Source organism: Fusarium proliferatum (genome assembly GCF_900067095.1).
Source record: "Fusarium proliferatum ET1 genome assembly, contig: FPRO_scaffold003, whole genome shotgun sequence".
Taxonomy (NCBI): domain Eukaryota; kingdom Fungi; phylum Ascomycota; class Sordariomycetes; order Hypocreales; family Nectriaceae; genus Fusarium; species Fusarium proliferatum.
The window spans coordinates 1,123,339-1,150,952 of record NW_022194792.1 but is presented as its reverse complement, the minus strand read 5'-3'; the positions used below and the strand labels follow the sequence as shown (position 1 = coordinate 1,150,952).

General features: G+C 48.1%; 12 protein-coding genes across 12 annotated transcripts; 6 read left to right on the top strand and 6 right to left on the bottom strand.

Annotated features, from left to right (window-relative positions):
• Positions 1-233: 233 nt before the first annotated feature.
• Positions 234-1,329, bottom strand: FPRO_06739 (uncharacterized protein; the record flags this gene model as incomplete). Its single annotated transcript, XM_031228314.1, has 6 exons — positions 234-367; positions 428-605; positions 665-781; positions 835-864; positions 914-1,044; positions 1,131-1,329. 6 exons carry the CDS (start codon positions 1,327-1,329, stop codon positions 234-236), a joined length of 789 nt encoding a protein of 262 aa, XP_031078663.1.
• Positions 1,330-2,291: 962 nt separating this feature from the next.
• FPRO_06740 (non-ribosomal peptide synthetase) lies at positions 2,292-5,480 on the top strand (the record flags this gene model as incomplete). The annotated part of the gene is made up of 3 exons (XM_031228313.1): positions 2,292-3,018; positions 3,072-3,558; positions 3,608-5,480. 3 exons carry the CDS (start codon positions 2,292-2,294, stop codon positions 5,478-5,480), a joined length of 3,087 nt encoding a protein of 1,028 aa, XP_031078662.1.
• Positions 5,481-6,189: 709 nt separating this feature from the next.
• FPRO_06741 (putative sulfate permease II) lies at positions 6,190-8,560 on the top strand (the record flags this gene model as incomplete). The annotated part of the gene is made up of 3 exons (XM_031228312.1): positions 6,190-6,504; positions 6,556-7,102; positions 7,152-8,560. The coding sequence occupies 3 exons, from the start codon at positions 6,190-6,192 to the stop codon at positions 8,558-8,560; spliced, it is 2,271 nt and encodes a 756-aa protein (XP_031078661.1).
• Positions 8,561-8,863: 303 nt separating this feature from the next.
• On the top strand, positions 8,864-9,832 carry FPRO_06742 (uncharacterized protein; the record flags this gene model as incomplete). Its single annotated transcript, XM_031228311.1, has 1 exon — positions 8,864-9,832. One exon carries the CDS (start codon positions 8,864-8,866, stop codon positions 9,830-9,832), a length of 969 nt encoding a protein of 322 aa, XP_031078660.1.
• A 443-nt stretch (positions 9,833-10,275) lies between these two features.
• On the bottom strand, positions 10,276-11,215 carry FPRO_06743 (putative metallo-beta-lactamase domain protein; the record flags this gene model as incomplete). The annotated part of the gene is made up of 2 exons (XM_031228310.1): positions 10,276-10,679; positions 10,735-11,215. 2 exons carry the CDS (start codon positions 11,213-11,215, stop codon positions 10,276-10,278), a joined length of 885 nt encoding a protein of 294 aa, XP_031078659.1.
• A 1,311-nt stretch (positions 11,216-12,526) lies between these two features.
• FPRO_06744 (uncharacterized protein) lies at positions 12,527-13,208 on the bottom strand (the record flags this gene model as incomplete). The annotated part of the gene is made up of 3 exons (XM_031228309.1): positions 12,527-12,677; positions 12,728-12,999; positions 13,056-13,208. The coding sequence occupies 3 exons, from the start codon at positions 13,206-13,208 to the stop codon at positions 12,527-12,529; spliced, it is 576 nt and encodes a 191-aa protein (XP_031078658.1).
• A 1,063-nt stretch (positions 13,209-14,271) lies between these two features.
• Positions 14,272-14,508, bottom strand: FPRO_06745 (uncharacterized protein; the record flags this gene model as incomplete). The annotated part of the gene is made up of 1 exon (XM_031228308.1): positions 14,272-14,508. One exon carries the CDS (start codon positions 14,506-14,508, stop codon positions 14,272-14,274), a length of 237 nt encoding a protein of 78 aa, XP_031078657.1.
• A 3,820-nt stretch (positions 14,509-18,328) lies between these two features.
• Positions 18,329-20,144, top strand: FPRO_06746 (uncharacterized protein; the record flags this gene model as incomplete). The annotated part of the gene is made up of 5 exons (XM_031228307.1): positions 18,329-18,953; positions 19,001-19,092; positions 19,142-19,207; positions 19,261-19,416; positions 19,479-20,144. The coding sequence occupies 5 exons, from the start codon at positions 18,329-18,331 to the stop codon at positions 20,142-20,144; spliced, it is 1,605 nt and encodes a 534-aa protein (XP_031078656.1).
• A 191-nt stretch (positions 20,145-20,335) lies between these two features.
• Positions 20,336-20,542, bottom strand: FPRO_06747 (uncharacterized protein; the record flags this gene model as incomplete). Its single annotated transcript, XM_031228305.1, has 1 exon — positions 20,336-20,542. The coding sequence occupies one exon, from the start codon at positions 20,540-20,542 to the stop codon at positions 20,336-20,338; it is 207 nt and encodes a 68-aa protein (XP_031078655.1).
• A 616-nt stretch (positions 20,543-21,158) lies between these two features.
• On the top strand, positions 21,159-22,552 carry FPRO_06748 (uncharacterized protein; the record flags this gene model as incomplete). Its single annotated transcript, XM_031228304.1, has 2 exons — positions 21,159-22,272; positions 22,320-22,552. 2 exons carry the CDS (start codon positions 21,159-21,161, stop codon positions 22,550-22,552), a joined length of 1,347 nt encoding a protein of 448 aa, XP_031078654.1.
• Positions 22,553-23,832: 1,280 nt separating this feature from the next.
• FPRO_06749 (uncharacterized protein) lies at positions 23,833-24,794 on the top strand (the record flags this gene model as incomplete). Its single annotated transcript, XM_031228303.1, has 2 exons — positions 23,833-24,556; positions 24,607-24,794. The coding sequence occupies 2 exons, from the start codon at positions 23,833-23,835 to the stop codon at positions 24,792-24,794; spliced, it is 912 nt and encodes a 303-aa protein (XP_031078653.1).
• Positions 24,795-25,122: 328 nt separating this feature from the next.
• On the bottom strand, positions 25,123-27,060 carry FPRO_06750 (uncharacterized protein; the record flags this gene model as incomplete). Its single annotated transcript, XM_031228302.1, has 4 exons — positions 25,123-25,970; positions 26,030-26,675; positions 26,727-26,930; positions 27,001-27,060. The coding sequence occupies 4 exons, from the start codon at positions 27,058-27,060 to the stop codon at positions 25,123-25,125; spliced, it is 1,758 nt and encodes a 585-aa protein (XP_031078652.1).
• Positions 27,061-27,614: the final 554 nt, after the last annotated feature.

Here is a 27,614-nt window from a genome sequence, read left to right as displayed (position 1 = left end):
CTAGCGGTATTTGATGGTGGGTTTTGCTAAGGCAGGGGAAAGGAGGCTATCCACAAGTGGGCCTCAGCTGTGAGACCCTAAGGTTGGGCCCCTGAGTAATTTAAACGGTTTTTTGGGATAAGAATAGCAATTGCATCAGTCATTGACATGGGCGAGGTACGGAGTAATTTGCCATTATTAACATGACTAGGAAGTTTATCACACTGATGTATGTTCAGTTTACACTAAGATACCTAAGAATGCTTGAAGTTAGGCTGTCGCTTCTGGAGGAATGACTGGATCCCCTCCTTGAAATCATCCAGCCCAAACGTCGAATAATACAGCGCCTTTTCATGTGTCATCCCAGCATCCAGGGTCGAATTTTCCACTACGACAGGGGGTTAGTCACCAACGGACAAGGCCGGACACTTTGATTGGCCAAACTCACCAGTCAAAACAGCTTTCTTGGCCGTTTTGATAACCGGAGCCGACAGACGCGCAATCTTCTCAGCCAGCGCCGTCGCTGCTTGGACAACGTCTGGCTTGGGGAAGACCTTTGTTACAACGCCCAGTCGCTCAAACTCAGCTCCACTTGCTGGCTCGCCCGTTAGGACGAACTCCATTGCCTGGAAACGGTAGTCAGTGATTGTTACTAGGGTTTGGGGCTGGTTTGATGGTGACATACCTTGTGTTTTCCTAGGGCACGAGCCAGGCGCTGTGTACCGCCTGCGCCGGGGATGGTACCGATCTTGACCTCTGGAAGGCCGAAAATGGCATCTTCAGCAGCGTAGATGATGTCGCACTAGACGATTCGTTAGCTTGGATCATGCGTGAGGAGTGATATTCCCGACTTACAGCGAGAGCAATCTCGAAACCACCGCCCAACTGTATCTCATTAGCCCAAACTCTGAGTGGCGATCAGTAGATCACCTACAGCGAAGCCAACAACAGCAGCAATAAGAGGCTTGGAAAACCTCGCTAGCGCATCCGTCAAATCCTTGAGAAACTCAATTTTATGGGCTTTGGGAGTCGACAGCTCCACCAACTCGTTTAAATCCATCCCAGCTGCTCCCGAAACTCAATTAGCAGCCGCATTATCAGAACAATTCTTCTTCATCTCTATTCTTCCGATGGAGAAACTCTCAACGTACCGCAGAAGTGTCCTTCAGGTCCACCAGTCAAAACCACTGCGCGCACGGTATCCACTGAGTCTAGATGGTCCAGAGTGGCGACTATTTCGTTTATCGTATTCTGTGAAAAGGCATTGCGTTTGGCTGGTCTGTTGAACTGGATGAGTGCGACGCCAGTATCACTGTTGGTCGAGAGCTTGATATCCTGGAGGTTCTCCATTGTGACGTGTCTCTGAAACGGTCGTTGTCGAGGAAGTTTGGTCAAATCTTGGTTACGATGGAAAAGAAGCAATTCGCATCCGGAAGATGAGCGAGGTCAATTGTTTAAGTCTGTCATCATACACGAGGGTCTCGTCAAGCGCATTGACAATCTGTCCCTTGATCCATCGTGCTGAAGTCGTAAAGAATCTCCAGTTTCGACCTTGTGGAGTTTTTGGTCTCGTCACAGATTCCGGAACGGTCGTTTCGGCATTTGGGGCAGGTCAATTGAAGATCTGCACGTCGCCTCAACGGTTCTGTTACTCTTTTCGTTATCCCACTTTGATTACAATTCTCTTTGTAAGGTTATCCCAACTAACCAGCTTCCCTAAACAACAGAAAAGAAGCACTGACGAAAGCCGTCAAAGACCACAAAACGTGACGAGTTTCAGGGCCCCTTGCAGATTCCCTTCCCCACTCCGAACGGCAAGCCTATTCTGCTGTAGTATTGCCCTGTCAAGCTCGCCATTTACTACGTAAAACAGAACGATCTCCGTTTCGTTTTGGGAATCTCGTACTAAACCCTGATCGTTGCGCCTCTGATGTACAGGGACCTGCCTTCATCTGCCTTGGTCACTGCGGCGGATCAGCTTCCGTAAAGAGTAGAATTCCCAACGGAGCGTTATGCATCTGAGCCAAAAGATCTCACTAATGCAACCTTATTCGGCCGAATCCACATGCTAAAGACGCTCAGGGTTTTATGCTGCCAAGAATCGACTCGAGCTGCCGGATACACTTGATTGTCGTATACGTTTCTTGTTCCGAAACCAGAAGCGGAAATTTAGTCAATATCCTGTGCTGTTAAGATTCTCCGTTCTTTCCAATTGCATTTTTCTTTGCAGGTTACAAATACTTAAGGAGATCGCCATGACGCAGCCTTGACGGCGTTGGTGGTCAGACGTTCTATGCCCAAAGCGTCCCATAATGTCTTCTTCCTATTCTTTCAGCTCCCTTGAGAGCCTCTCCCTGGCGGATAGAGTGTTATTCAACCGATTCAGCAAGGGACCTGAGTGTCCTATCCCGTATAATGTTGCCCATCACGCTTTTGAGGCAGTTGCGCTGGCGCACCCTGATCTCATTGCGGTTCGACATTATGACGGGAGCACCATCACATATCGAGAGCTCAACCGAAGGGCAAACATGTTGGCCAACGAGCTGATACATACTTTTGGCTTGAGGGTTGGCGATCGTGTTGTGTTGGTGTACTCGCGTTGCATTGAGATGGTCGTCTTCATCCTCGCCGTTCTCAAAGCAGGTGGACAGTACGTGCCATTGGATGGTGGCATCGTCACTGACGACACACTGGGCTTTGACATTGCCGATTCCGACGCTCCAGTTGTTCTCTGTCTCCCCAAGTTCTTTGACAAGGTTGTTCGCAGCATTCCAGATGATCGACGGAACATTGTCAATGTTCTCGATCTGGACAGCCACTCAGATCTCTGGCGCAGAGGCAACCCTTCACACCCAATGGTGGAGGTCGGTCCAGATGATGGTGCATATGTCATCTACACTTCGGGTACGACAGGCCGACCTAAGGGTGTGGACGTGAGACATCGAGGTGTCACCAATACCCTTTTGGCAGAGCCATCCAAGTTGGGCATTAGACCTGGCAGGAACGTGGCACAGCAGCTGAATGTTGCATTCGATATGTGTAAGTGAGATCTGACTGTGGTAATTGACCTAACTAACCATTCTCATCAACAGGTGCCTGGGAGATCTTGGGTACAATGATGAACGGCGGAACCCTTCACATCAGAGGCAGCGGCCTCGAGCCCTGGACCGAGTGTCTCCAACGATGCGACACCATCATCGCTACCCCATCGGTCGTCCAAAAGTACATGCCACGAATCGAAGACTTTCCCAATGTCGATACAATCGCTGTCGGCGGCGAGCCTTGTCCTTTGGCACTCGCCGAGAAGTGGGCTCCCCATGTCAACTTCTGGAACGTCTGCGGACCAACGGAGATCAGCATGCTCAACACAGCACATCTTCACCAGCCAGGCATTCCGCTGTCAATTGGCAAGCCTAACCCCAACACGAATGTTTACATTTTGGATGAAAACGAGAACCCCGTGCTAATTGGACAGCCTGGTGTTATGTGGGCTGGAGGCCCAGGTGTCTCTCGAGGCTACATCAATCTACCCGAACTTACAGCAACTCGCTATAAGCTAGACAAGTTCACCAACGATGGGTAAGCTCTCAACACTGTCACTAATACCGAGCAACACTAACATGAGTAGCAACATGATGTTCAACACTGGTGATTTAGCCCAATGGCTCGAGGACGGCAGCCTCCTCCCCCTCGGCCGAAAAGACGACCAAGTCAAGATCCAAGGCTTCCGCGTCGAGCTCGACGGTGTATCTCGCTCTATCGAATCAAACCCCGGCGTCATCAAAGGCTGCGCCCTCAAGATCGACAATTCTTTGTGGGGCTTCTACTCATCCCACATCCCGATCGCTGAAACGGAGCTGAAACAAACCGTGGGCAAGACCCAGCCCTTCTACGCTGTCCCCACAATCTGGAAACATCTTCCTGTTCTGGAACTCACGCCGAATGGAAAGATTGACAAGAGAGCCTTGTACAAGATCGCTGAGGGTAGGAATGATGTGCAGCAGGCGGTTGTGAAGCCTAGACCGGAGACGGTATGGCCGTCGCATGAGCGCTTGCTGTCCATTGGCAGTTCCAGTGATGGAACACTCTTTGAGGGTGAAAAGAATGGTATCATGAGGGATCTGGAGAAGGATCCCAAGGGCATTATTGAGGACTATGAAGAGGTCGAGACTGAAGAATATACGCTTCCAGATAAGAATGGCTTCCATGGATGGCGCTGGCTCCGTCACACTGCATTCTCAGCATACCGCAAGCTCTTCGGGCTCATCTTCCTGTCCAATCTCACGGTTCTCATTTTCCTTCTTTGGGAGAGCCGCAACAACAACTTCTTCCCATCCCCTTCCAAGGTCGCGACGGCTGTTGCATCGAATCTGCTCTGCGCCGTCCTCGTACGTCAAGACTATGTCGTCAATGCGATATTTTTTGTCTGCTCCCGAGTCCCCACGTCATTCCCTCTGTCTATACGAAGGCATTTTGCTCGTGTATATCACAACGGCGGTGTTCACTCTGGATGCGCTGTCTCTGCTACTGCTTGGTGGTTTATGTACACCATCTCGACCAGCCGGGACTTCCTACTGGAGACATACCAGCCTCCCATCAAATGTGTTGTTCTCGCCTTGACTTATGTCATTCTGCTTCTGCTCTGCTTCATCCTTGCCATGGCGTACCCCAGTGTGCGCATGAAGATGCACGATCAGTTTGAGTGGGCGCATCGCTTTGTCGGTTGGTTCTCTGTCGCTCTTGTTTGGGCCCATGTCATTACATCAACAGCGGCAACGGCAACTGAGCCTTTGGGAGACGCATTGGCCAAGAACCCGACAATCTACCTCCTGTCGCTCATCACTCTCAGCATCGCTCTACCTTGGGCCAGACTCCGTCGCGTCAACGTCAGACCCGAGCCCCTCTCCAATCATGCTGTGCGCCTTCACTTCGACTTCTGCACACCTGGGCCTTGCACTTCGCGAGGTGTTCGCATCACTGATCGTCCCATGATTGAGTGGCATGCTTTCGCAGCCATTCCTGAACCAAGCGGCAAAGGCTTCTCAATCATTGTATCTAAAGCAGGTGACTGGACTAAGCGGATCATTGAGAAGCCTCCGACATCCATCTGGACTCGAGGTACTCCAGCATCTGGTGTTCTTGCTGTCGCTCCATTGTTCAAGAAGGTCGTTTTGGTCGCAACAGGATCCGGCATTGGACCCTGCATGCCCGTCATCATGGAGAGGCGCGTTCCGTGTCACGTAGTCTGGTCTACCAAGAACCCTCTTTCGACTTATGGACAAGAGATCCTCGATACTATCCTTGCCATGGACTCTGAGGCCATTATCTGGGATACAGACAAGAAGGGTCGGCCAGACATGGTCAAGCTGGCATATCAAGCCTACAAGGAGAGCGGCGCTGAATGTGTGTGCATCATTTCCAACAGATCGACGACAGCGAAAGTGGTTTATCAGCTGGAGAGTCGCGGTATTCCGGCGTATGGTCCCATTTTGGATTCTTAAAATTTGGTTGGTGAAGGCTTTGGGGCGTTCTTTACGCGTGAGCCAGCCCCAGGTTTTGCTTTCAAGCAAGTTCTTCTTTTGTCTATATAGGTGCAAGTAATGAAAATAATTAAATATTCAGACTCTGAAAGCCTTTGCTAAGAATGTGCTTGTTCCATACTGTGACATTAGATGCTTTACGAGACTACATACTACCGGACAGCCAGGAGGGGAGGACTACAGATACGGATGGATGTCGCGCAGTAATAAAACAAATTAAAATACTGCGAAATATAAAACTTTCAATACTTAGTCCTACGTATCCCAGAGGTCGTTGAGAACCGGCTTATTGTTCTTCACTCGCATCTTGGAGCACCATTCATTATCGTGCTCTAGAACAAACAGCCATTCCGCACCGACCTCCCCAAAGACGGGCTGCACCACATGCTCTACCGGCCGATAAGAGCTCCCAAAACAGACAAAACATATCAGCAGGTTCAGTGGCCCGATCTCGATTCTCCCTGCATTTTCTTGACCGTCCGAGGGTATCGGGCCCGTCACCGCCGGCCGAACAGATCGGCGACCAATGTCTCACAGCGGCCCCACCGACTTTACCGTCTCCCTCGACGGCTGTCGGCCTCACCCATGATATCTATAAATCCTTCCCAACGGCCCACAAAATAAACATGATTTTCCTCAAAAATAACCTTACTTCTCTTCTGGGGCAATCATGAAGAAGACGATCGATTACTACGAAGTTGAACCGACAGTGAAGGAAGCGCTGGCGGAGTGCGTTCCAAACCAACATGATTCACTTCGCTTCGCCAAGTCTTTGTTTCCTTGCTTGAATTGGCTACCGAGATATAACTGGCGGTGGCTGTTGGGTGACAGCATTGCTGGCTTGACCGTTGGACTGGTTGTTATTCCTCAAGCCATGGCGTACGCCCTTCTCGCCACGCTACCGCCAGACTTTGGGTTGTATACCTCCTTTGCTGGTGCGGCAACGTACTGGTTATTCGGAACATCAAAAGACATTGTCATTGGAGTACGTCAATCACCCATCGTCTTCGCGTCTTGGCTAACATCGAGGCTGTAGACCACCGCCGTCGGTTCCCTTCTCGTCGGAGAGGTCATCTCCCATGTCCACGAATCACGGCCAGATACCTACACAAGCGCCGAGATCGCGGGAACATTGTCATTCATGACTGGTATAATTCTATTTGCACTGGGTCTGTTTCGTCTTGGATGGCTCGTCGAAGTTATTCCCTACATCCCAGTATCAGCCTTCATCACAGCAGCCAGCATCTCCATCATGTGCACCCAGCTTCCTGTACTGTTGGGTATTCATGGTGTCAACACACGTGAAGAGCCTTACAAAGTGTTCATATCGACTATGAAGAATCTGGGCGGCACCAAGTTGGACGCTGCTATCGGTATCACCTGTCTTGTTCTGCTCGAGCTGGCGAAGTTTGTCTTTGCCAAGTTGGAGGCTCGTCAGCCTGCGCGGAAAAAGATGTGGTCAATCATGTCATCCCTGCGCCTCACTTTCGCCATGCTACTATATACCCTAGTGAGCTTCCTGGTCAATCGTAACTTGAAGGAAGACGAGAGCAAGTTCCGAATCGTGGGACATATCAACCAAGGTACGTCAATCTCGCAACATTACTTCCATCAACCGCTAACCCATCACAGGCTTTGTCCACGCTGGTCTTCCAGATTTAAAGCCCGATCTCATTGGCGTTGTTCTCCCTCAGAGCCCCATCATCATTATCATCCTCATCGTCGAGCATATCGCCATTGCCAAAAGCTTTGGTAAGAAGCACGGATACGAGGTTGCCCCATCGCAAGAGATCATGGCTCAGGGTACAGCAAATATCATCGGGCCATTTCTGGGTGGTTATTCATGCACGGGCTCATTTGGCGCCTCGGCTGTTTTGTCAAAGGCTGGTGTTAAGACTCCCATGGCTGGTCTTTTCAGCGCCTTCATGCTACTTCTTGCTCTTTACGCTCTTACGGGAGTGTTTTACTTCATCCCACGAGCTGCTTTGGCTGGTCTGATCATCCATGCTGTTTCGAACCTCGTTGCTTCTCCGTCTACAGTGATGAAGTATTGGCGACTGTCACCTTTCGAGTTCTTTATCTGGATGGCTGGTGTTATTATCGCATTGTTCACCGGACTTGAGACGGGCATCTATGTTACCACTGGCCTCTCATTCCTACTTCTACTTGTTCGCATTGCTCGCACCAGCGGAGAGTTCCTGGGGCGGGTCACTGTCCAGCAGATTGATCCAAGCGATGATGAGCAACGATTGTCTGCAACTGCGCGTGAGAAGGCACTATCGCGTGACATTTACTTGAGTCTTTCTCGAAAAGACGCTTCAAATAAGGACATCCCAGTCGAAAGCCCTCACCCAGGCATCTTGATATACCATTTCCCCGAGGGTCTCAATTATCTCAACCAAGCAATGCACTTCAAAACGTTGACAGACTACGTATACATATATACAAAACGGGCGACCGAAGAGCCGGAGTGCGACAAGTCGGAGGCTCTTTGGTGCGACAAACCCGTTGTGTACAAAGGAGACACAGAGCGTCCTGTGTTACGAGCGATCGTGATCGACTGTTCAACAATTCATAATATTGACATCACCAGTGTCCAAGGACTGGTCGATGTGAGAAATGCGCTAGATCGATGGGCAAGCCCATATTCAATTCAATGGCATTTTGGTGGGCTGCGAAATCGATGGGCGAGGCGAGCTTTGACAGCTGTTGGCTTTGGCCAGAATGCAACAGAAAATGGTCATATAATTGGAAGCTGGACTTCAATTCTGCCATTGGCCAGATCATTTGACGAAGAGCATGAAAATAGAAGACGGCAGAGCAGCACAGACGACGAAAGCATAATCGGCACACAAACAAGCACAGAAAGCGAATCGTCATCGCCTGTTGCACCTGCAGAAAAACAAGGTCTCAGACCAGTTTTCCCGACCGACAGGCCCTTCTTCCATGCCGATCTTGATGAAGCGGTGACGGCGGCGTTGGCCAATGCAAAGAGGAGCGAGTGCCGTTTTGTTACCGACACGGAAACAGAAAATGACTGATTGTTTCCGACTTCCGGGCGCCGAAGCCATAGCCCCACTCCGCCCGTCTTCCCCGAGCCGCTCCGGAGAAATCAGTGGATATCGGCGTCTTCAAAACTCTAATTTTCATCGGGGACTAGATTAATGATCAGATGGTTTACTAGCGAGTTTAAACTGCACTAGAGCGGAAATGAAGCGTGATTTTAGACAGCGATAGAGCGAGTTAATAGAGCAAAGATTTTCAGCCTCTGCCGTGTGTCTTGAACTTTATCAATACAGAGTAAACAACATCAAAGCGTTTTATAGATCTTTTTTTTTACAATCATGGCAACAAGCTTGCTAACAGGTGCCATCTTCGGCACAGGCCTCACTCTCTCAGGCGTAGCAAACCCGCAGGTCATAAAGAATCAATTCCGCCTCTCCGACTTCCACATGCTCGCCACGTTCCTCACCGCATCCGCGACCAGCGCCGCAATCTTCACCCTCTACAACTCCAAGACCACCAAGATCCCAGCCCGCTCAGCAAGTTCGCACGGATGGCTGGGCCCGTACGACGGTAACATAATTGGTGGTGCCATGCTAGGCCTGGGAATAAGCTTAACGGGTGCTTGTCCCGGGACGGTCCTCGTGCAGGCCACAGCGGGTATTGGCGCCAGTCGGCTGCTCGCATGCACGTCGCTCCTTGCGGGCGTTGTTTGGGTGCGGTGTAAGCCGTACATCGTCGGACCGCCGACGAGCCGTGTCCAGAATACATCGGTCATGGATGTTACCGGGTTGTCTGCAGGCAAGGTTCTCGTCGGGTACGAGATAACGATGCTTGCGATACTTGCCGGTATCTTATACATTGCCCCGAGAAGTGTTACCATGCTGCATCCGGTTGTCGGTGGCTTCCTCATTGGCTTCGGGCAGTTATCGTCTGTCATCTTGACCGAGAAGCCTGTTGGAGTCAGCGGTGCCTATGAGGAGTTTGGAAAGTTCTTCTGGGATATTTTCGGGGGCAAGGGTGTTAAATCACTCCATCAGAACATTCTCTTTGCATTTGGATTAATGATGGGTTCTTGGGCGACGTTATCCAACTTTCCGGCCATCCGGGAGGTCATGGCACAAAGTGAACAGGCATCACTGCCGATGGTTCTGGCTGGCGGAGCTTTCCTGACTTTCGGCGCTCGCATTGCTGGTGGATGCACAAGTGGTCATGGTATCAGTGGTATGGCCACGATGGGGTTGAGTTCTTTTATCACTATCGTTTCGATGTTTGGTGCTGGTTTGGTGGCTGGACTCTGGCTTGCTTAGACATTGCGGTTGAAAGGAGAGCTACTGATTGCTTAATGTACTTTGGAGTTTTCCATTTAGAATAAAATTAGAAGAGCCTTAGACATTATACCTTACATTAATCTTGATCCAATGCATCCCAAGAACTTGGCATAATTAGAACAGTCAGATCCCGAGGTTTTCAGAGGTAGTCGCCGAAAAGCTGCGTTCTGGGGATCCTTTCACAAACATAACGTCCAGTGGACGGTGGCCTATATGATTGTTTCATGTAAAGTCCTATCCCGCACTTTCAGATATAGAGTGGAAAGGAAAATTGAAGATATTGAAAGAGATTTGCGATTTGTTTCGTCTGGCTAAACTATCATTCTTAATACCGTTACTTCTGCATCAAAGCGACAAGATCGTCTCCAAGCTATTATATAATATGCATCCCTTGGACAAATCATTGCGTCGGAAAGTCTTCTCTACCACGACGAGCCCGTCACTGGTAAATGAATCGTTTTAAGTCCTGCCGGGTTCGGTGCCGGCAGTCGTCCACCTCTAATGTTGACCTGCAACGAAGGATGGATCAATCGAGGTGCAGCAAGAGACTCATCACGTTTCTTTCGCATCTCAATAAACTCGTGCTCACGGGTTCCATCCTTTAGATGCTTGTTAGTCTCTCTGTGCTCCTTCACCGTAGCAAAAGGAACCGGGGCTTCTCGCTCAGCCGGTGGATAATCATGTCCGACCCAGATCTTTGTATCTTCTGGTAGTGCAAGGAGCTTGCGGCCGGAGTTGAAGATGGCTTCAGCACTGCCACCGGGGAAGTCTGCGCGGGCGGAGCCGATGTCAACGTGAAAGATGGAATCTCCAACAAACACGTTTTCTAGGTAGCAAGTCAGTGATTTATTTACAGTTGTGTTAGGTCAAAGTAGACTTACTGCCAATATGGTATCCCATGTGATCTGGCGTATGACCAGGGAGATGGACAGCACGGGCAGTCAAAGTGCCAATGGTGAACTCATCGTTATCTTCCCATAGCTTATCAAAAACAGTATCATACTCTTTGGGATCGATACCATATCGTTCTCCGAACAAGCTCTGAACCTGGCGAATAAGCTTTCCAATGCCGATAAGTGGCTTGGAACCTTGACTTCTGGCAAGGGCTGACTGGAGATATGATGCAGCAGTCAAATGATCTGCATGAGCATGCGTCTCTAGTATCATCTCAATTTTCAAGCCATTGTCTTTTACAGTCTTGAGAATGGCATCAGCCGATCCGGTCGACACTGCTGCTTTAACAGGATCATAGTCCAGGACTGGGTCGATGATGACTGCGCTCTTGGTGTTCGGGTCCGAGACAACGTACTGCCAGGTGCCAGTGACAGGCTCGAATAGGGAGTGGACTGTTGGCTCTGCCATTATGCTCGTAGTGGTCGCAAATCTGGCGCGGCCGATGATGTGATTTTGGGTTGGATGTCGTGAGTGTATAAGACAGGGTTGTCTCGATGCTAGACTCTTTTGGCAACTGGTTCGGCTTCTTCTTTGAATGGCGTTACCCGCGGGCGTGCAATAAGTGCGTCTTCTCGACGATTGTGACACAGGTAGCGATGTGAAAGCTTTTGTTGGTACGTGTTCAAGAACAACTGCACTTCTGCGAATAGTGGATGTAAACGATGCCATTGTCGTAGATGTTATACAGGGAACAATTATACAAAAGCTATGGTAGTATTGCGAGCGACTTGCTGAGAAATGCTACTAATCTAGTGCCCGACGCGAATGATCTGGAAACTTTGATCTGATATAATTATCCCATCCCGGGGACTTGTTTGGCTTCCGCTTTTGATCCCCGAAAGGTGGATCCCAACCCGCCCGACTCGGCGATTGAGCTGAGACGTGTATTGACTATTGAGCATATTGTCGCGGCAAATTTATAGCGATAGCCTGTGACGGGACTTTGTTCATTTCTGATATCGTATGATTGAATTTGATGGAAGTCATGAGAGACCAGTCAGTCATGACAATGTTTTCAATTAATGTTGTCACTTCGTCGAGCGATCGGCGGTCGGTGGTCGGCCCCACTCGAAGCAGCCACAAGCGTAGGGTAATCAGAGGATGAGGACGGCAGTAAAAACTCAGGGCATATTAACAACTTGGGTCGAGGCAGATGATAAAATCTGGCTCATGATAGGTAGTCCATGAGAGTCCATTTAGTTTGAAAAGATAAAAGGAAGTTGCGGGTGCTGACTGATTATAGTTTTGTAAAGGAGGCAAATGGCGATGAAACAAGCTGATGTATAAAATGTCAGGATTATCGTAACGTATCTAACGCAGATTGTCACCTTTTTCCACTGCATTATGCTCAACTTAAAATTTAATGATCAAGGTGCTGATCTTAGTTATGGGCAGTTCGTAAAAACTTCTCTGTCATTTTAAGTGATCGTGACCAGTTTGGGGATTGCAAAATATGTAAACGAGCATCGCATACTAGGTAATGATACAGAATACTCTTTGTGCTGGCAAATTATGGAGCCATTCAAAGTACCCCTTAGCACATACTAACAGCTCGCTTGACCCAGAAGCGATGTCCTTATCGATTAGTCTTTGTATCTTATCTTATCATCCCTCGATAAGAATGACGGCATATAAGGTTTACGATTAAATTGAGTATCATAAGTTACTTCAGAAACAATCAGTGGTATCGTTAAATTTTTTTCGCTCCAAGTAACTAGCTTATGCCAAAGGCCGATACTCGGTCGTGCCCTGGGGGTGTCTATCGCCGACAAAAATTGGTTCAGAAACGTTATTCGTGCCGATCTGATTATATCGGTGTTGTCGACAGCTGACAATGCCGTGGAAGATAAGGCAAATGCATGAGAAAAGACTAAATGGTTAGCATGATGGACATACTCGCAGACCTCCCTGTGAACTTACAATGCCAATCCACCAAGACCGACGCAAGTCGCAAAGACGTATCCGTAAAAGCTCGTCACGTTCTTGAGGCTGTCGGGGCACTTGTTGTTTTCGCAGTAATCGGTGCCGTGGGCCCATAACACCGCAGTTTGTGCCGCCAGAACAGCAAATGATACAAGCCAGAATAATGTGAGAATGATGTCAAGAATCGCGGCGACCAAGTAATTAAAGAGGCGGTTGGAGAACATATGAGCAAAGGCCATCCATGTTGAGACCAGAAGTGATGCAGAGCTCTGTAAGCAATGTCAGCAAGTTGTTTCTATTGACGATCGCACATCTTTTTACTTACGGTTACCATCAACAAGCAGTTCCCCGAAATAACAACGGCATTTATCGTGAAAGACGTGACGACAATGGTGATGATATTCAGTACAGCTTGGAAGATGCGCAGGACCGTGAATCCGGTGGGGTATTGCGAAAGGTCATGGCGACGGGAAGCCATTTCGGTTGGTATCTGATATTCCCAAATTATTCTTGAAGTGTTATTTCAGACTGGCAATGACAATTGATCGAGGAAAAGTATTTCTATCGGAATTGCGGAAGTAGACATGTCCATAATAAAGGAGTTTTCCCGAGGCTGGGATATATAAATATCGTTCCGCTTGTTTAAGACCAAGCCTCAGTCAGTGGCTCAAGTGTATGAATCCTGTCAGATTTCATCCTAGATTGAGATGGTTTCTCCGAGCGTCAGCCTCAGGGTCGTGGAGTCAGGATGACAGAAGCGATGCTGACCCATCTCGGGGTGGAGCATGTAAGATTGGTTTGCAAGACATCAATGTCAAGAAAAAATAGGAAGAACTCAGTACGAGGAATGTGAACGTTCTCCAAAATATAAAGTGAGAGAATGAAGAACGGTTAAGATTTTTTCGAGGTTGTCTGTCGCCTTCTGACGATCTGTGATATTGATGAGCCCGCGACACCGCTTGTAAGAATAGGAGCCTCATCCCTGCCTTACTCCATGGCGCAGCACTGAGCCAGTCGCAAGATTAATTAGCCCGCCTAGACGAGATTTTCTCCGAGAGATAAGTTCCACTATCTAAGATGTCAGCATTATAAGGCTGTTTTGTCTCAAAGTGATGTCACTGCCACATTCTTTTCTGGGCTGTTGTGGATTGCCCAGACATGACCGAGCATCCTCGATTGTAAGGAAACAAATCACTGACCATCAACGACCTACAATCGAGAGTCAGCTTGTCTGGAGCTTATGGACATCTGTACATAAACGGGAAGCAAGTTGATCTTACACCAGCAACCTCGACGAGAGCCAAGAGGCTGCTGATCGAAGCTACACAATTTTGCAGAACCTTACGGACTGAAAGAGCCAGTGGCTCAGGCTCGTATTCACAGATGTCCATCGCGATTCACTTAGCCATTGCAAAGAAGAGTTCTGAATGGTAGCCGTTTAGTTACTATCTTTTGATCATTGTAAATGACATGCGTTCGCAACAGTATCCAGGACAATAGATGTTTTTATTGTCAAATAAATATGAGTTACAGCCTATCGCCTATTGAACAATGGCAGGGTGGTCCATGTAGCATGCAGCACACTGCTCCGTCTTCCAGACATAAATCAAGTTCTTGCAGCCGGGGCATTCTGCGCATTGGCATATCTCGCTGTGAGGGCACTGGTTGGGCTGGTTACCATCGTTGGCGGGGATTGGAGAGGGCATTTCAGCAGCAGCGCCATCGGAGGGAGACGCTGGGATCGAAGAGGTGATTGTGGAGCCCGTTGAAGGATGCATATTGAGTCTGGTCGAAAAATGGCTATTGGTTCTATGTTGATAGGCTTGAGAAGTTTGGTGTCTTGGGTAGAGTCGAAGGAGAGATTGCGGTAATGGAAGTATGGGATTTCTTTGTGTTGTCTAAATGGTGCCTCGCTTTATACATAAAAGAGAAAGGACATTCACGGCGGGCAATAAAATAGCATGTCACGATGTTGTGAGGAATTCGGTTTGAGTGGTTCAGGTACATTTCGCTAGCAAAGTTGCGATGCTGGGCAAAAGTTACCGGCATCTGTGTATGTGCCCTGTACAATGTCGACGAAATCATTGTATACTTCAACGGTTAAAACGGGTCATTTTAAACAGGATAGCGTTATAAATAGTTTAATTATTTTCTTCCTGAAAGCCCTGAATAAGATTTCAAGAGTGTCGGAGCACCAAGAGTCAAAAAGGAGACTGCATACGTCAAGCGAAGGACGTCGTGTGCGAAGCGCGAAGAGAACCTCAGATATCATGTGTGTAGTATTGAACTAAATATCCGTGATAAAGATGATTCGATTATCGGTAAAGCTTTTGCCAGAATTCATTGCGTCAGTCACCCTGGTTTGGAATTGTGCGTCTGATTAAGCAGCTCAAAGAGCCACTGTTCAATGCTCAGGCCTTGTTGTTCACAGCGTAAACAAAGGGATGAGATAGATATTTGGAAACAAAGCACGGTCGAGTATTGACATCAGTTGAGAGTATGGACATAAAACAGAAGGCCTCTTATTGTGCGCAGAAGACAATGAGTTTGGCTAACATCAGTCACTGTGTCGGTAACGTATTGGCTAAGGATTGCCGTGAACAAGTGATTCACAGGACCTTGGAAAGAACAGTGTTCTATGTTTGAACATAAGTGTTTGGGCGTTTTCCAGAGTCTATAAATGCCATGCATCTGCCCGATCAATATGGAAAATATCATCACTTGCATCAATACAACTTCCACTACCAATTCACAACAAAGCATCAACAGCATCACAGCTACCATCATCTTCTCTCTCACACACAGCAATCACCACAAAATCACCTTTAACATGTATCCCTCCGTCGTTTTCACCGCTGAGGCTTCAGCTCCCTCTTCACCCACCGAGACTACTCACAATTACTTCCCTTCCCTCATCCCAGCTGAGTTTGGTCCCCAGCCCATTCAGTGCCCCCACAGCACTCGATGCGAGTGTACCGGCTGCAGCGGCTGCAAGAACGAGATTTCTAACTGGAGCACCATGCAGTGCTCTAACTGCAACATAAACTGCCCTGCCTAAGTGGCCCTTTCTGACATGCATAGGGTTTTCGCCTACGGCTTTTGTTTCTCCCTTTCAGCGACACTTAAGCTACGCGCGAATTCATAGTGGACTTGAGATACTTCATTTACTTGTTCTTCTTAGATGCCAACGTGTTTTAGATTGGTGTATCTATTTTGTATGCTTTGCGATGGAGAGGTTCAGGTGGAGTAGAACAGACTGTAGATCGCTAGCTGACCAGTATAGAAAATGATAAATTACAAAAAGAGCATCTTAACAGGTTCCCTGAATCCATTTATTTTTAATGATTTACGTGATGCAATAAAAGGTGCTGTGCAATAAGAAGTCCCAATGTGCCATGTTTGCGGCTTGAGGTCTATATAGCAGGATATAGAATGATAACATCTTGTTTCAACACCAATATGTGCTTCGCAGCTGTGATACGAATTACAAGCCCCATAAACCCTTTTTTCCCGTACATTCTTTCATATTCAGTTATCAGTACGCTTACTTGAGTTAGTACAGAGGCTCTTGGGCTCCTATGGTTACCCGGCTGCATATTTGCAGGGAAAACTTAGCAACATCCTTTTCATCTGCTGGAGAAGTTTCTCACACGTAGGGCAAGCCAAATCCTCAATGTTCATATTCTATAATATCGAGATGTTGGTCAAAGCTCATTCATATCTTATGTAGTCTAGAACGTGGGGTGGACATCATTCTTTAGAAAGTTCCTGCTGCTGACCTCAACTTCCTTTTCCCTTTTCCGAACAAAGTGTTTGAGAGAAGGCTTGAATGAAAAATGGAAGCTTGGTCTACGGTCTACGGCCTTGACATCACATAGTCGCATACAAGTCAAAGGAGCTAACGGATATGTTTTGTAAGTGCTTCTTTGATTCTCCCTGACCTACCCAGCTACCTGCCAGGCCTCTGATCCGCTTCACCTTGAACTCTGCATTGAAAAGCGCACCAAACAATAATAGCAACGCAAAGCTTTACTTCAAAAATGAAAGCATCAAAACTTGTATTGGCGAATATTGCCTACGCGCGTTGTGGGTAACTGGCGTTAGCAAGAATGCAAAAGAGATAGAATAAGCAACCTCATCTCAAGCCCCGGAAAGTATCTAAACGGGACAGTTGCAATAGCAATCGTAACACTGGAGGCTGGATATGCAATATATCTTTCCAGTACAGCCATCACAACCCTGGCACCGGCAGCGAATACCTTTTCCACACTCATGGACATGAGGGCCTTGGCCAAGAGAGTTAGGATAGTCCCCCGGCTTGGCTGCAGAGGGCGACTCAGGAACTGAGGGAAGAGCGGGAAATCGAGGAGATGGGTTCATGGTGGCGAGCGAGATGAAGAACACCTGGGTTAAGCTGATGTGATGTTGCCCGGAAATGCGTTGGTAGCTCTTAATGTGACCGGAGGCTGGATACTTTGCCCATAAACTGGTGAACTGAGAGAGCACTTGGGATGATAGCATTACCGATGGGATTGATGACGCTGCCAAGAAGGGGGCGAAGCCAAGGGGGTTTTATACCTGGGAACAATACGTGAAGAGGCTGAGCTTGTTTGTTCAGAATATTCACCTTGAATTTATTGCAGAAATTTCGTCCGTGACGGCTCCATCGTTGACCTATGAACTGGAACAAAAGTCCTTTGTTTGATTCACCTCTGGCACTGGCGAAGTGATACGCGCCTGAATAAAGAACAATGGGTTGTAAACAATCGCGTGGGCCAGCCTCTCTTTTGTTCTTTCACTGAAAGTTCTCCTACATGCATCTGCTACTAAGATGCGTTTTCGTCCGGAAGTATTGACTGTGCATCTTACCTCTCGCTTCCTTATTGACATAGATTGCACAGCGGATGGTGAAACCTGCTGACAGTGACACTGGAAGATCTCGGAGAAATCGTGTTCCATACGCATTTTGAGGCACACAACCCAGTTCATAAGTACCAAAAAGTTGACATCTATACATTATTGAGATTAAGCATACGTGTGCATTGATATGGAAAGAAACTCTGGTGTAACAAGGCGACTGAACTATCGATATGGCTATTGGAAGTAGTTCGTCTGCTCTCGGCTTCTGGCCAATGACATTTCCTCTAAAGTCATCTTGGACACACTAAAAATGTGATAGCAGTTCAGCTGCACTTGTACCACCAATCGGATTCAGCGCTATAAGACCCCTGGAACCTCCTTAGACACAAACGGCAGTGATTTATCGAAGGTCAGCGAGCCACGTTTCCGCCACAAGGGATAGTTCCTGGGTCCAGAACGGCTTTTAATTCATGGGGACGGGCCGAGCCACTGAGATATCGCTAATTAATACTGCTATGGGGAGTGATATCAAAAGCTGGCGGAGATGTTCAGCTCCGCCGTCGCCAGCCTGGTCTTAGCTTGTCACAGCGGCTGGGGTCTAGGCTGGGGTCTAGGCAGGTCTCTATCAAAGCCATCACTGTAGGGGTTGCGCACTTAAGAGCCATCTTTTCGCACAATCGACCGTCTTCTTTCGCTGATTAGCTGTCTCTCTATTTTCTTCTTGTTCCAACCAGAAATATGGCCTTCCGACTTTTGGCGGGCATCACTGGGCGCCAGATATTGGCTGGCGGCGCTGCGCTTGGAGGAACAGGCCTTGCTGGATCACTGATTCAGACAGAAAGTGAAAAGCTGCAGGCTACAGAGGCACAAGTACAGTTCCATACCTCCTCCATCCATCCAACTCCTGTTGGCTATAGCCCGTGGCAAATCCGCAATGACTATCCAACCTCGGACATTCTCAAGGCGAACCTCAAGGCACAGAAAGAATCGAAGGATGGTTCACTCCCCCACGCTCCCTCCCCATTGATCCCTGCCCCCGGATTGCCTGGTGACTTTGAGGGCAAGAATGCGCCGTGGTTCAAGTTCGACTACGAAAAGGAACCTGAAAAGTTTGCTGAGGCCATCAGAGAGTATTGTTTTGATGGCAATGTCGAGAAAGGGTTTCGACTCAATGAGAACACAGTCCGAGACTGGTACCACGCACCTTGGATGCATTATCGGGACCCAGACCCAAAATCGTCGTGTACCGAGCGTGAACCCATCAATGGCTTCACATTCGAGAGAGCGACACCTCCCGGGGAGTTTGCTAAGACACAAAATGTGGCCCTACAGAATTGGGCAGTTGGATTTTACAATGCTACTGGTATATCTAATCATACTGTACCCAGTCTTGATCTAACATTTTTCCAGGTGCCACTGTTTTTGGCGATATGTGGAAGGACCCGGATAACCCTGACTTCTCTCAGAACAAAGAGTTTCCCGTAGGAACATGTGTTTTCAAGGTAGGACAACACTCCGAAAAGGCGGAACATCATGACTGACATTGGAAAGATCTTATTGAACAATTCGACACCTGAGCAGATGCCCATTCAAGATGGAGCCCCAACGATGGATGCAGTGAGTTGTGTTGACCATGACACTAGGACTGTAATCTCTAATAAGAATCACAGGTCATTTCCAAGTCAACCAACAGCGGCAGAGATCGGAATGACTTCGCATCGCCACTTCGTCTAATTCAGGTCGACTTTGCTGTCGTCGATAAGCGCTCACCAATTGGATGGGTCTTTGGCACCTTCATGTATAACAAAGACCATCCTGGAAAAGGCGTGAGTACACCCCCAATAACCAAGGGAAATTTGCTTATGCTAACCTCGTTATGAATTCTCAGCCCTGGGATAGACTCACTCTTGTCGGTCTTCAGTGGGGCAATGATCATTGGTTGACGAACAAGGTCTATGAGGAGACCAAGGCTGAGGGGCACGTGGCTAAGCCGCGAGAGTGCTATATCAACCCGGAGGCAGAGAAGATTCGAAAGCGAGAGGGTGGCACACGGCCCTCATGGGGATGGAATGGCCGTATGAATGGCCCAGCCGACAACTTCATCTCGGCATGTGCCTCTTGTCACTCAACCTCAACCTCCCATCCCATGTACAATGGCAAGGTCAAGGACGGCGTGAAGCAAGTCTACGGCATGGTACCACCACTAACTATGGCGCCTTCTCCTCAGCCAAAGCCAGGCAACACCTTCAGCGATGTGATGATCTACTTCCGAAACGTCATGGGAGGTGTACCATTCGACGAGGGCGTCAACCCCAAGAATCCGGATGAGTATGATCCTACCTATAAGAGCAAGGTCAAGAGCGCCGACTACTCTCTGCAGTTGCAGGTCGGTTGGGCCAACTACAAGAAGTGGAAGGAGGATCACGAGACTTTGGTGCAGAGCGTCTTCCGTAAGACAAGATATGTTATTGGTTCCGAGCTGGCTGGTGCTTCAGATCTGTCGCAAAGAGACCAAGGTCGACAAGAGCCAACAGACGATGGTCCAGTTGAGTGAGCATTTCGATGGAACAAAGAGGATTGACAGTGTTGAATATACACGAATTGAATATAATATGTAGTGCAATATGCCATAATAGCAACTGGGTGCCTGGGAGACTTGTGGACGCCATCTTGACCAAAATTCTCATGCGATGATAGTTTGGAGATAACCCTCATTTTCTTGTTTATTAGTACATTAGTCTTTGGTTATGTTATGGGCGATAGGGCGAAGGATGCAACTCGATATTCGACTCCATGCAACTTGGCAGTGGCAGTGGCAGTGAACTTGCTGCTTATGCACTTCCATAGCGGCAATGCCTGCATCACTCGTAACCCCGTTGTCACCCATTTGGGAAGCGGGATAGCTAACAGAATCCCGAGAACACCACTATCTTGACGCATTCCATAATGCATAGTGGAAGTCCTAAATATGAACTCTCGTCCCTAAGAGACTAAAGGCCTTCGCTTGATGTGATTGTCATCTTGAGGAGAGTTTTGATGAGGTTATTTGGTCATCCTGTTCCAAGATCTGGGCTCTAGAGAGCAAGGAAACATCAGAACCTAATTTAAGGCATTAAAAAAGACTAAATAAAAGATATCCTAAATTGATACTAAATTATTTAAGTCTTTCCATGATTTAGGACCAAGGTCCTAAGTTTTCTTTCCTCCCCTAGCCGGGGACCTTTCACTCCTTGGGGACTACTGCAACACCGAAAAGGCACTGCTACCTAGGATCCCGGAGCTCTAGGATGTGTCAATGCGATTAACATGCCGTCTGACCGCATAAAGGAGGTCTAGCGCTTACTCGATAAGGCACGAAGTGTTACCGGCTGATTAAGCGTATTGTCCAAGACAGGAAGGTCACAGGTCAGCTTCAGAATGGTGGCTTACTCCATCGCCATCTCTTTCGACCATTGGTGTGAGAATTGTATTGGTATTTAAAGTCTGCAGCCAGCTCAAAACTCAGAAAATAGCCCAGGGTTCTTGTTGCTGAATTCTTCACCGATCTCACTCTGGCCTTTTTCTTATCATGTCAACCAGTATTCACGAAGAGACTCACGCAGACCTTGCTACAGGATCACTTCAGGAATTCTTCAAGCAGAATCCCTCAGTGAAGATCATTATATTGCAATGGGTTGATATTTGTGGAATTTCGAGAACAAGATTACTCCCTGCTTCACGATTCAAGAACCTTTTGAGATCTGGTAGTCACCTTGACTGCGCCCCGTTGGATACCCTGGTACCTACAACCGCTGAGTTTATCCCTCAACTATTCGCTCTTTTCAACGGGAAGGGCAAGATATACCCTGATATTTCCTCGATCCGAACTATGAGGCATGATGCATCCGGAATCGGCAACACAGCTCATTGCGTTGCTACTGTGGATTTTCAGAATACTGATGCACGACTCCTCTTGAAAACCATCGTTCAAAAAGCTGAAGAGTCTCGTGGCTTGAAGTTCCTTGTTGGAATTGAGTTGGAGTTCTGCTTTCTCGTTCCAGGAACCCTCGAGGCCGCTGAGCCTGCAAAGCCCGGAGTTGCTGGTACTTTCGGCACTCTCCGCTCCAAAGTCTGGCCTATACTCAACGAGATTATTGTTGCTTTTAGTGAAGCGGGGATTGAAGTTGAGCAAGTGATAAAAGAGTATGGCACATCGGCCTATGAAGTGGCTCTCCCTCCTCTTTCTGCTATCGAAGCCGTGGACACCTATTACTATGCCAAAGAGTTAATCCAGAATGTGGCACATAAGTATGGAATTCTTGCCACTTTTTATCCGACACCATACGACGGAGAACAAGGCCAGAAGAGCGGACAGCACATTCACATCTCGGCAGTCCCTACGGAAGAAAACAAAGACTGGAACCCTGATGACACCCTGGCAGGTATATTGAGCCATATACCTGCACTGATGGCATTGGGCATGTGCCAGGTTGACTCTTATGAGAGAGTCAATATCGGGAGAATGTGTACCGGCGGTCTTGTGGGTTGGGGTGATAATAATCGAGACATGCCTGTTAGAAGAGTCACCAAAAACCACTGGGAGATCCGTGTCAATGACGCCACCTCGAATTCATATGCCATGGTCGCCGGAATCATTGGTGCTGCACTCGAATCCAAGCCGCTTACAATTAGAAACGCGACAGGTATGTCTACCGAAGCCGAGATAGCCGATATTTGCTAATCCGCTTAGAATTCACACTGACGTATTCCGAAGAAGAAAGACAGAAAATGGAACTGACCAAGCTTCTACCGACGTCTCTTGAGGTTGCACTAAAGGAGCTGGAAGATGACAGAGCTTGGGCAGATAGTGTTCTCGGTCAAGGGTATATCGATTGGTTCCTTGCAATCAAGCGGGCAGAGATGAATACAGTTTCGAAGATGGAGACTAAGGAGCGAAGATTGCATATGCTTAGCTTCTTCTGATATGGCACTACAGCGAAGACAACGCTCCTGTCGATTTGAAGATATAGAAAAATGCGGGGTTCTTGTATTCCTGAATAAGACACGACAGTTCAAGTAGTCCGGCAATCATAATTTCTCTGAAATGTTGCTTAACGACTCGTTACCTTTGGGACGCCCTATATATATCCCCTATCCCGAATTTATATGGGGTTTCAGGCATTTTCAAGATCACCATTTGCTTCAGTACAGAAATCTTCCCAGTCCGTCTTCGGGGTATTAACACTACAGAGCTGATCAGCCGACCAGCATCCTACATGACATAACCCGAAAAGCTCCCTTCGTATAAGCAAGGCTTCTAGCCAGAGAGTTACCCAGGCGAGCGGCGGTAGGTGTTGCCCATCTCCCCGGAATGGTATTGGCTCTTGGCTGCCTTGCGCTAGGTCGCCATTGGTAGGAAAACACGCCCATATGCTGGACGTATACATCTGTTGCTTCGAATAACCAGTCTCCGCCTGGTGCAGTGATATGCTGCGGCACTAAATCGACCAGGGCAGGTGCATTCAAACAATGGCACCTTGAACCCTGATCCAGAATGTCTCATATCTAAACAAAATATTATCGAGTTTTAGAATACGATAGCATTACCAGCAGAATACTATTGGTAACCTTCAAATCAATTCCCAAATACCCTACTATGACTTCCCATGAGTTCTCCTATCCGCATTCGCACTGCTCTCCAAGCCACTGCGAAAGGCTCCGCCGCCAGGAATATGGCATTATTCCTGACGGAGACTGACCGACAAACTGCCGGGATTAAAAGTGACATTGGCCTCGGGGAGCCAGAAAGACATTAGTGCTGAGATACAGGAAAATAAAGTAAGTAAAAGGTATCCTAATTTAAGCTAAACTTATATGAAGTTACCTAAATCTTTTTGTCATTTAGGATCAAGGTTCCCAGTTCTTTTACCTCCCCTAGATTGGCCATATTTAGATACTATCTAGCCGATCTAAGTTCTCTAGACGGAGATAAGATAAATCCGTGCCCCCAACCTCAGGCCATAAGTTGGTTGCCCACGTCTCGTCTGACATGCAGCAGCAGGGCTAACGAGCCAGATTGAGCAACTCCGGGATTAATAGCAAAATCCGGGATCGTGGGTCTATAACAACGTTCACTTCACCACATAAGGACTTGAAGAAACATAATCACGAAGATAGTGTTCGTTATCATTCCCTACAACCCAAGTAAACCTACTGGCGCTTCCTCCAACAGCCAATCCTATTCCAGTACGAACTACGAAGCTATGTCTACTGCAAGTCTGACGAATGCCCAGCAGGTCAGGGACTTTGTCGAAACGAAACACGACAAGCCATATGATGCCATTGACCCGAGGAAGGTAGAACTGTCACAGGGCTTTGTCGTGTGCATCATTGGCGCTGGAGGAGCTGCAGGTTCTGGGCTGGCAAGGTCTTTTGCTCAAGCCAGTGTTGCGGGCATGATCATTGCTGCTCGATCGCAAAAGACGTTGGAGGCAACAACCACGGAGGTTGGTGATATCAATGCATCGATCAAGGTTGCTTCTGTGGTGTGCGACATCACTTCCAACGAGAGCGTGGCCAACATAGCTTCGACAGTGAAGAGCCAGTTCAACGGGAGATTGGATGCCGTGTTCGTCAACTGCGGGTTCTCGGGTCCCCTTTCAAAGGCTACAGTTCTTGAAGAAGACTTTGAGGATGTACAAAAGGCCTTCGCCACACACTGTCAGGGTACATGGCTTGCCGCACATCACCTTTTACCCTTCCTTCTTGAGAGTACAGGCAGTTTTATCGTCATCAGTTCCATCTCAGCTCAAAGTCTGATCGGATTCGGCACAACATCTCACTATTGTACCAGCAAGCTTGCTCAAGCTCGTATGATCGAGATGCTGCATGCCCAGTACGCCGACAAGGGCATTTTTGTGGCCAGTGTGCACCCAGGTGGGATGCAGAGTGAGTTCTCGAGGACAGCATCGAATGATATTCAGCACCGTGAGTTTGTTCCCAGAATTTGAGTCAAGTCCAAAGCTTATGATTGTCAGTCTTGACCGATAGCCCAGATCTCGTTGGGGCGTTTTCTGTGTGGTTGCTAAAAGCTGAAGGGATGGGAAGGCGACGCGGTGCATTGAACGGACGATGGCTTTCTTGCAAATGGGATGTTGCTGAGTTGGAGGCGAAGTTCGATAGCATTCAGCAGCAGGATCTTCTGAAGTTCCGGATGGTTGTTTAGTTATCCCATATAGAGTGTTTAGTATCGTCTGACCGTTACGTCTCGGGCATGACTGGCAACGATATAACTTTTCGATGACAACCTAGCGGACTAAGGGAATGACTACTGCATTCTCTGCAGGCGAGCTCTTGCCATCAGTACTATACTTATTGGCATCAAGGCTACAGCTAGCTTTACAGTACTCTCGCATATCCAGGTCTATTTGGTTCATAATTGTCTTGCGAGTCAGGGCTGGTGGATTGCAGGAAAGCCTATGGAGCGCACTCCATTTTTCATGTTCTTATAAACTATGGACATAATGATTCTACAGCGAAATCTATCTACATGATCAAGGTATTTGATTCTCTGCATTCGATGCCTCCTCCTGGGGCCCCTCATGACCCGAGCCGCAATCACAAAACTTTTCAAATGATCGAAGTAACTCGGTGGCACCCTCCGGGATGCTGTAGTCACGACCAGAAAGCACATACATCAGTCGGGATGCTTTGCTGAGGACATGCCCACGGTGCATCTCCTCAAGTATCCCCGCCGCCATTGCCAAAATATGCATTGAGTCTTCGTTGTCCGTTTCAGCTTCAGTCAGGATATGCCCGACCACGAAAGTCAGCTCCCATTCCGGCAAAGCGAAGTCTGATCCGTCGACTTTGCGAAGAGTGGAATCGCACGCCATCCAAACACATCTCAACCACTCCCAGCTTATTTCATGTAAGCTTAGGTAGGGGAATGCAAGCTCATTTACCTCAGCGCTCAGAGCATTGCCGAGTGACGCTAATATGTCAGCTGGCTTAACGCGTGTTTTGTCGTCTGATGTCAATGAGGTATCCTTTTCTTTGCCTTTACCTCCATCTCCACCCCTGTCTTTGCCTTTGCCTTTTGATTCCCCCCTTGAGAGGACTTCGCTAATAGTCTCCATGGTCCAGCTCATTCGTTTGGTGTTTCGATGGTATCGGTCTTGAAGGCTTTTATGGATCAGTGCACGGGTTGTCAGAAATCGCGGATTTGCTCGTGAGAAATCCTCGAGAGCCATCTTCTTGCCCTTGTGCTTATTCTTGCTCAAGGTAGATGCAGAGATGCCAACCTGCAGCATAAACCGATTGACATAGTCAGAACGCGTATGTGGCTTTCCTCCAACGAAGAAAGCTTCGCCGCCGAAAATCTCGAATAGGGTGTCCATATCTAGCCACCAAGTTTTGGTGAGACCTTCCTCCCTGAGTCTGAATATATTCCGGCGGAACCCCTCCACGGAACTTGGGCGAGGGTCTCGATCGAAAGGCGTGCGTGGTAGCAGCAGTGCGACATGACGGCATATACCTTCTCATTGACGGATCCTTTTGCGATCTGCTCCCGGAATTTGTTCATGTCTACCTCCTGATCGATCAGGAAGCCACACATGAGGTCTTCAGCCATAGCCTTAATCCCACCATGCTTTTCTAACAAGGGCTTTACGTCCTCTGCAAGGGTCGAACCAAACTCGATGGCTGTATTGGTAACAACCGCCATCACGCCTGGGTCAATGCTATCTCCACCTTCCTCTGCTTCAATATGCATTTCCCAAATATAGGTGATAAATGTTCTAATGTCGTTTAAGTCCTCGCACAGCAGTTTATATGCAAAAAAAGCCTCATCAACTGAGTCCCCTGCATCGGCCTCGTAAATAACGTCGTTATTATTCGCTGGTCCAGGTCTTTCAATGTCTTTTGCGTTAAGAAACTTCTCTGATGGGTGGTAGACTTCCAATTCCTTGAACTTGTTTGTCAAGGTCTCAGCCTCTTTTGAGGAACCAGAACCAACTGGATCTGAATATGGCTTGAGGACTTCGCGGGCCTTCTCAAGAATTCCCACAAAGTAGGAATGTCTAGCATCCGACTTGTCGTTTTGCTTCTAGTCGGAGGCGGCAAATTCACTGCTGAAACCAGTTCTCGCTTCAATGACCCGGTTGAGTGTAGAGAAGAACGTTCGCGGGACAGACAGAGCCGGCTTCTTATAAGCCGAGATGCATTCGGCCAGGGGGACGAAGTCCTTGATCTCAATGATGTATCGAGGTCCTTCATTTTGTGGCGTGCTTTCCTGAGGGGTACCTTTCACCTTCTTCTTAGCTTCCGCTCTCCCTTTGCCGTTCAGTCGAGGGGCTGGTTGCTTTGGAGCAGGTGGATTCGACAGCAGGTCGGCAGGATATCTCTTTCGCGGTTGAAGCAAGCCATGATACAATTGAATTGGTATCCTTCTTGTACTCGTGGTACACGCTGATCAAAGCTGGTGGCAACATCTTGGTCAATTGACAACGTGGATAGGCTCTGTTACACGCGACAATTGAGATTGAGGGGTTGCGCGTCGCAAGGTGCCCAGGAATCGCTTAGCTGCATATGCATTTAAGCATTTCCTGTCCCTACCTACCAAGCGAAGATATCTGATAAGATTCGCAGCATCCTTGAGGGGGTCGAAAGAGGCTTTAGCCTCCAGGCCATCAAGGTAAAAAGAAAATAAAATAAAAAAACACATACAGGCAAAATACTCATCGCCCTTACTGTTGCCTAGGATCTTGCTTTTAGCTGAAGGCTAGACATCCTAATGACTGACTCTAAAGGTGTATACATAAGTGCTCCTCTTCCGTGAAGATGATCCAGCTCAAAGCACACGAAACACGTTCCCTGCCATACAAGACAGACCAGGGTGTACAAAAGCGTCAGACGATGCCCGTTAACCATCGCGAAACTCCAACTCATCACCACGTAAGTCAAGCCATTGCCGAGACACCCTTCTTTTCGTCTCAATCGGAAGCAAGAATGATGAGCCTCAGACAATTTACATCCTCACAAGGCC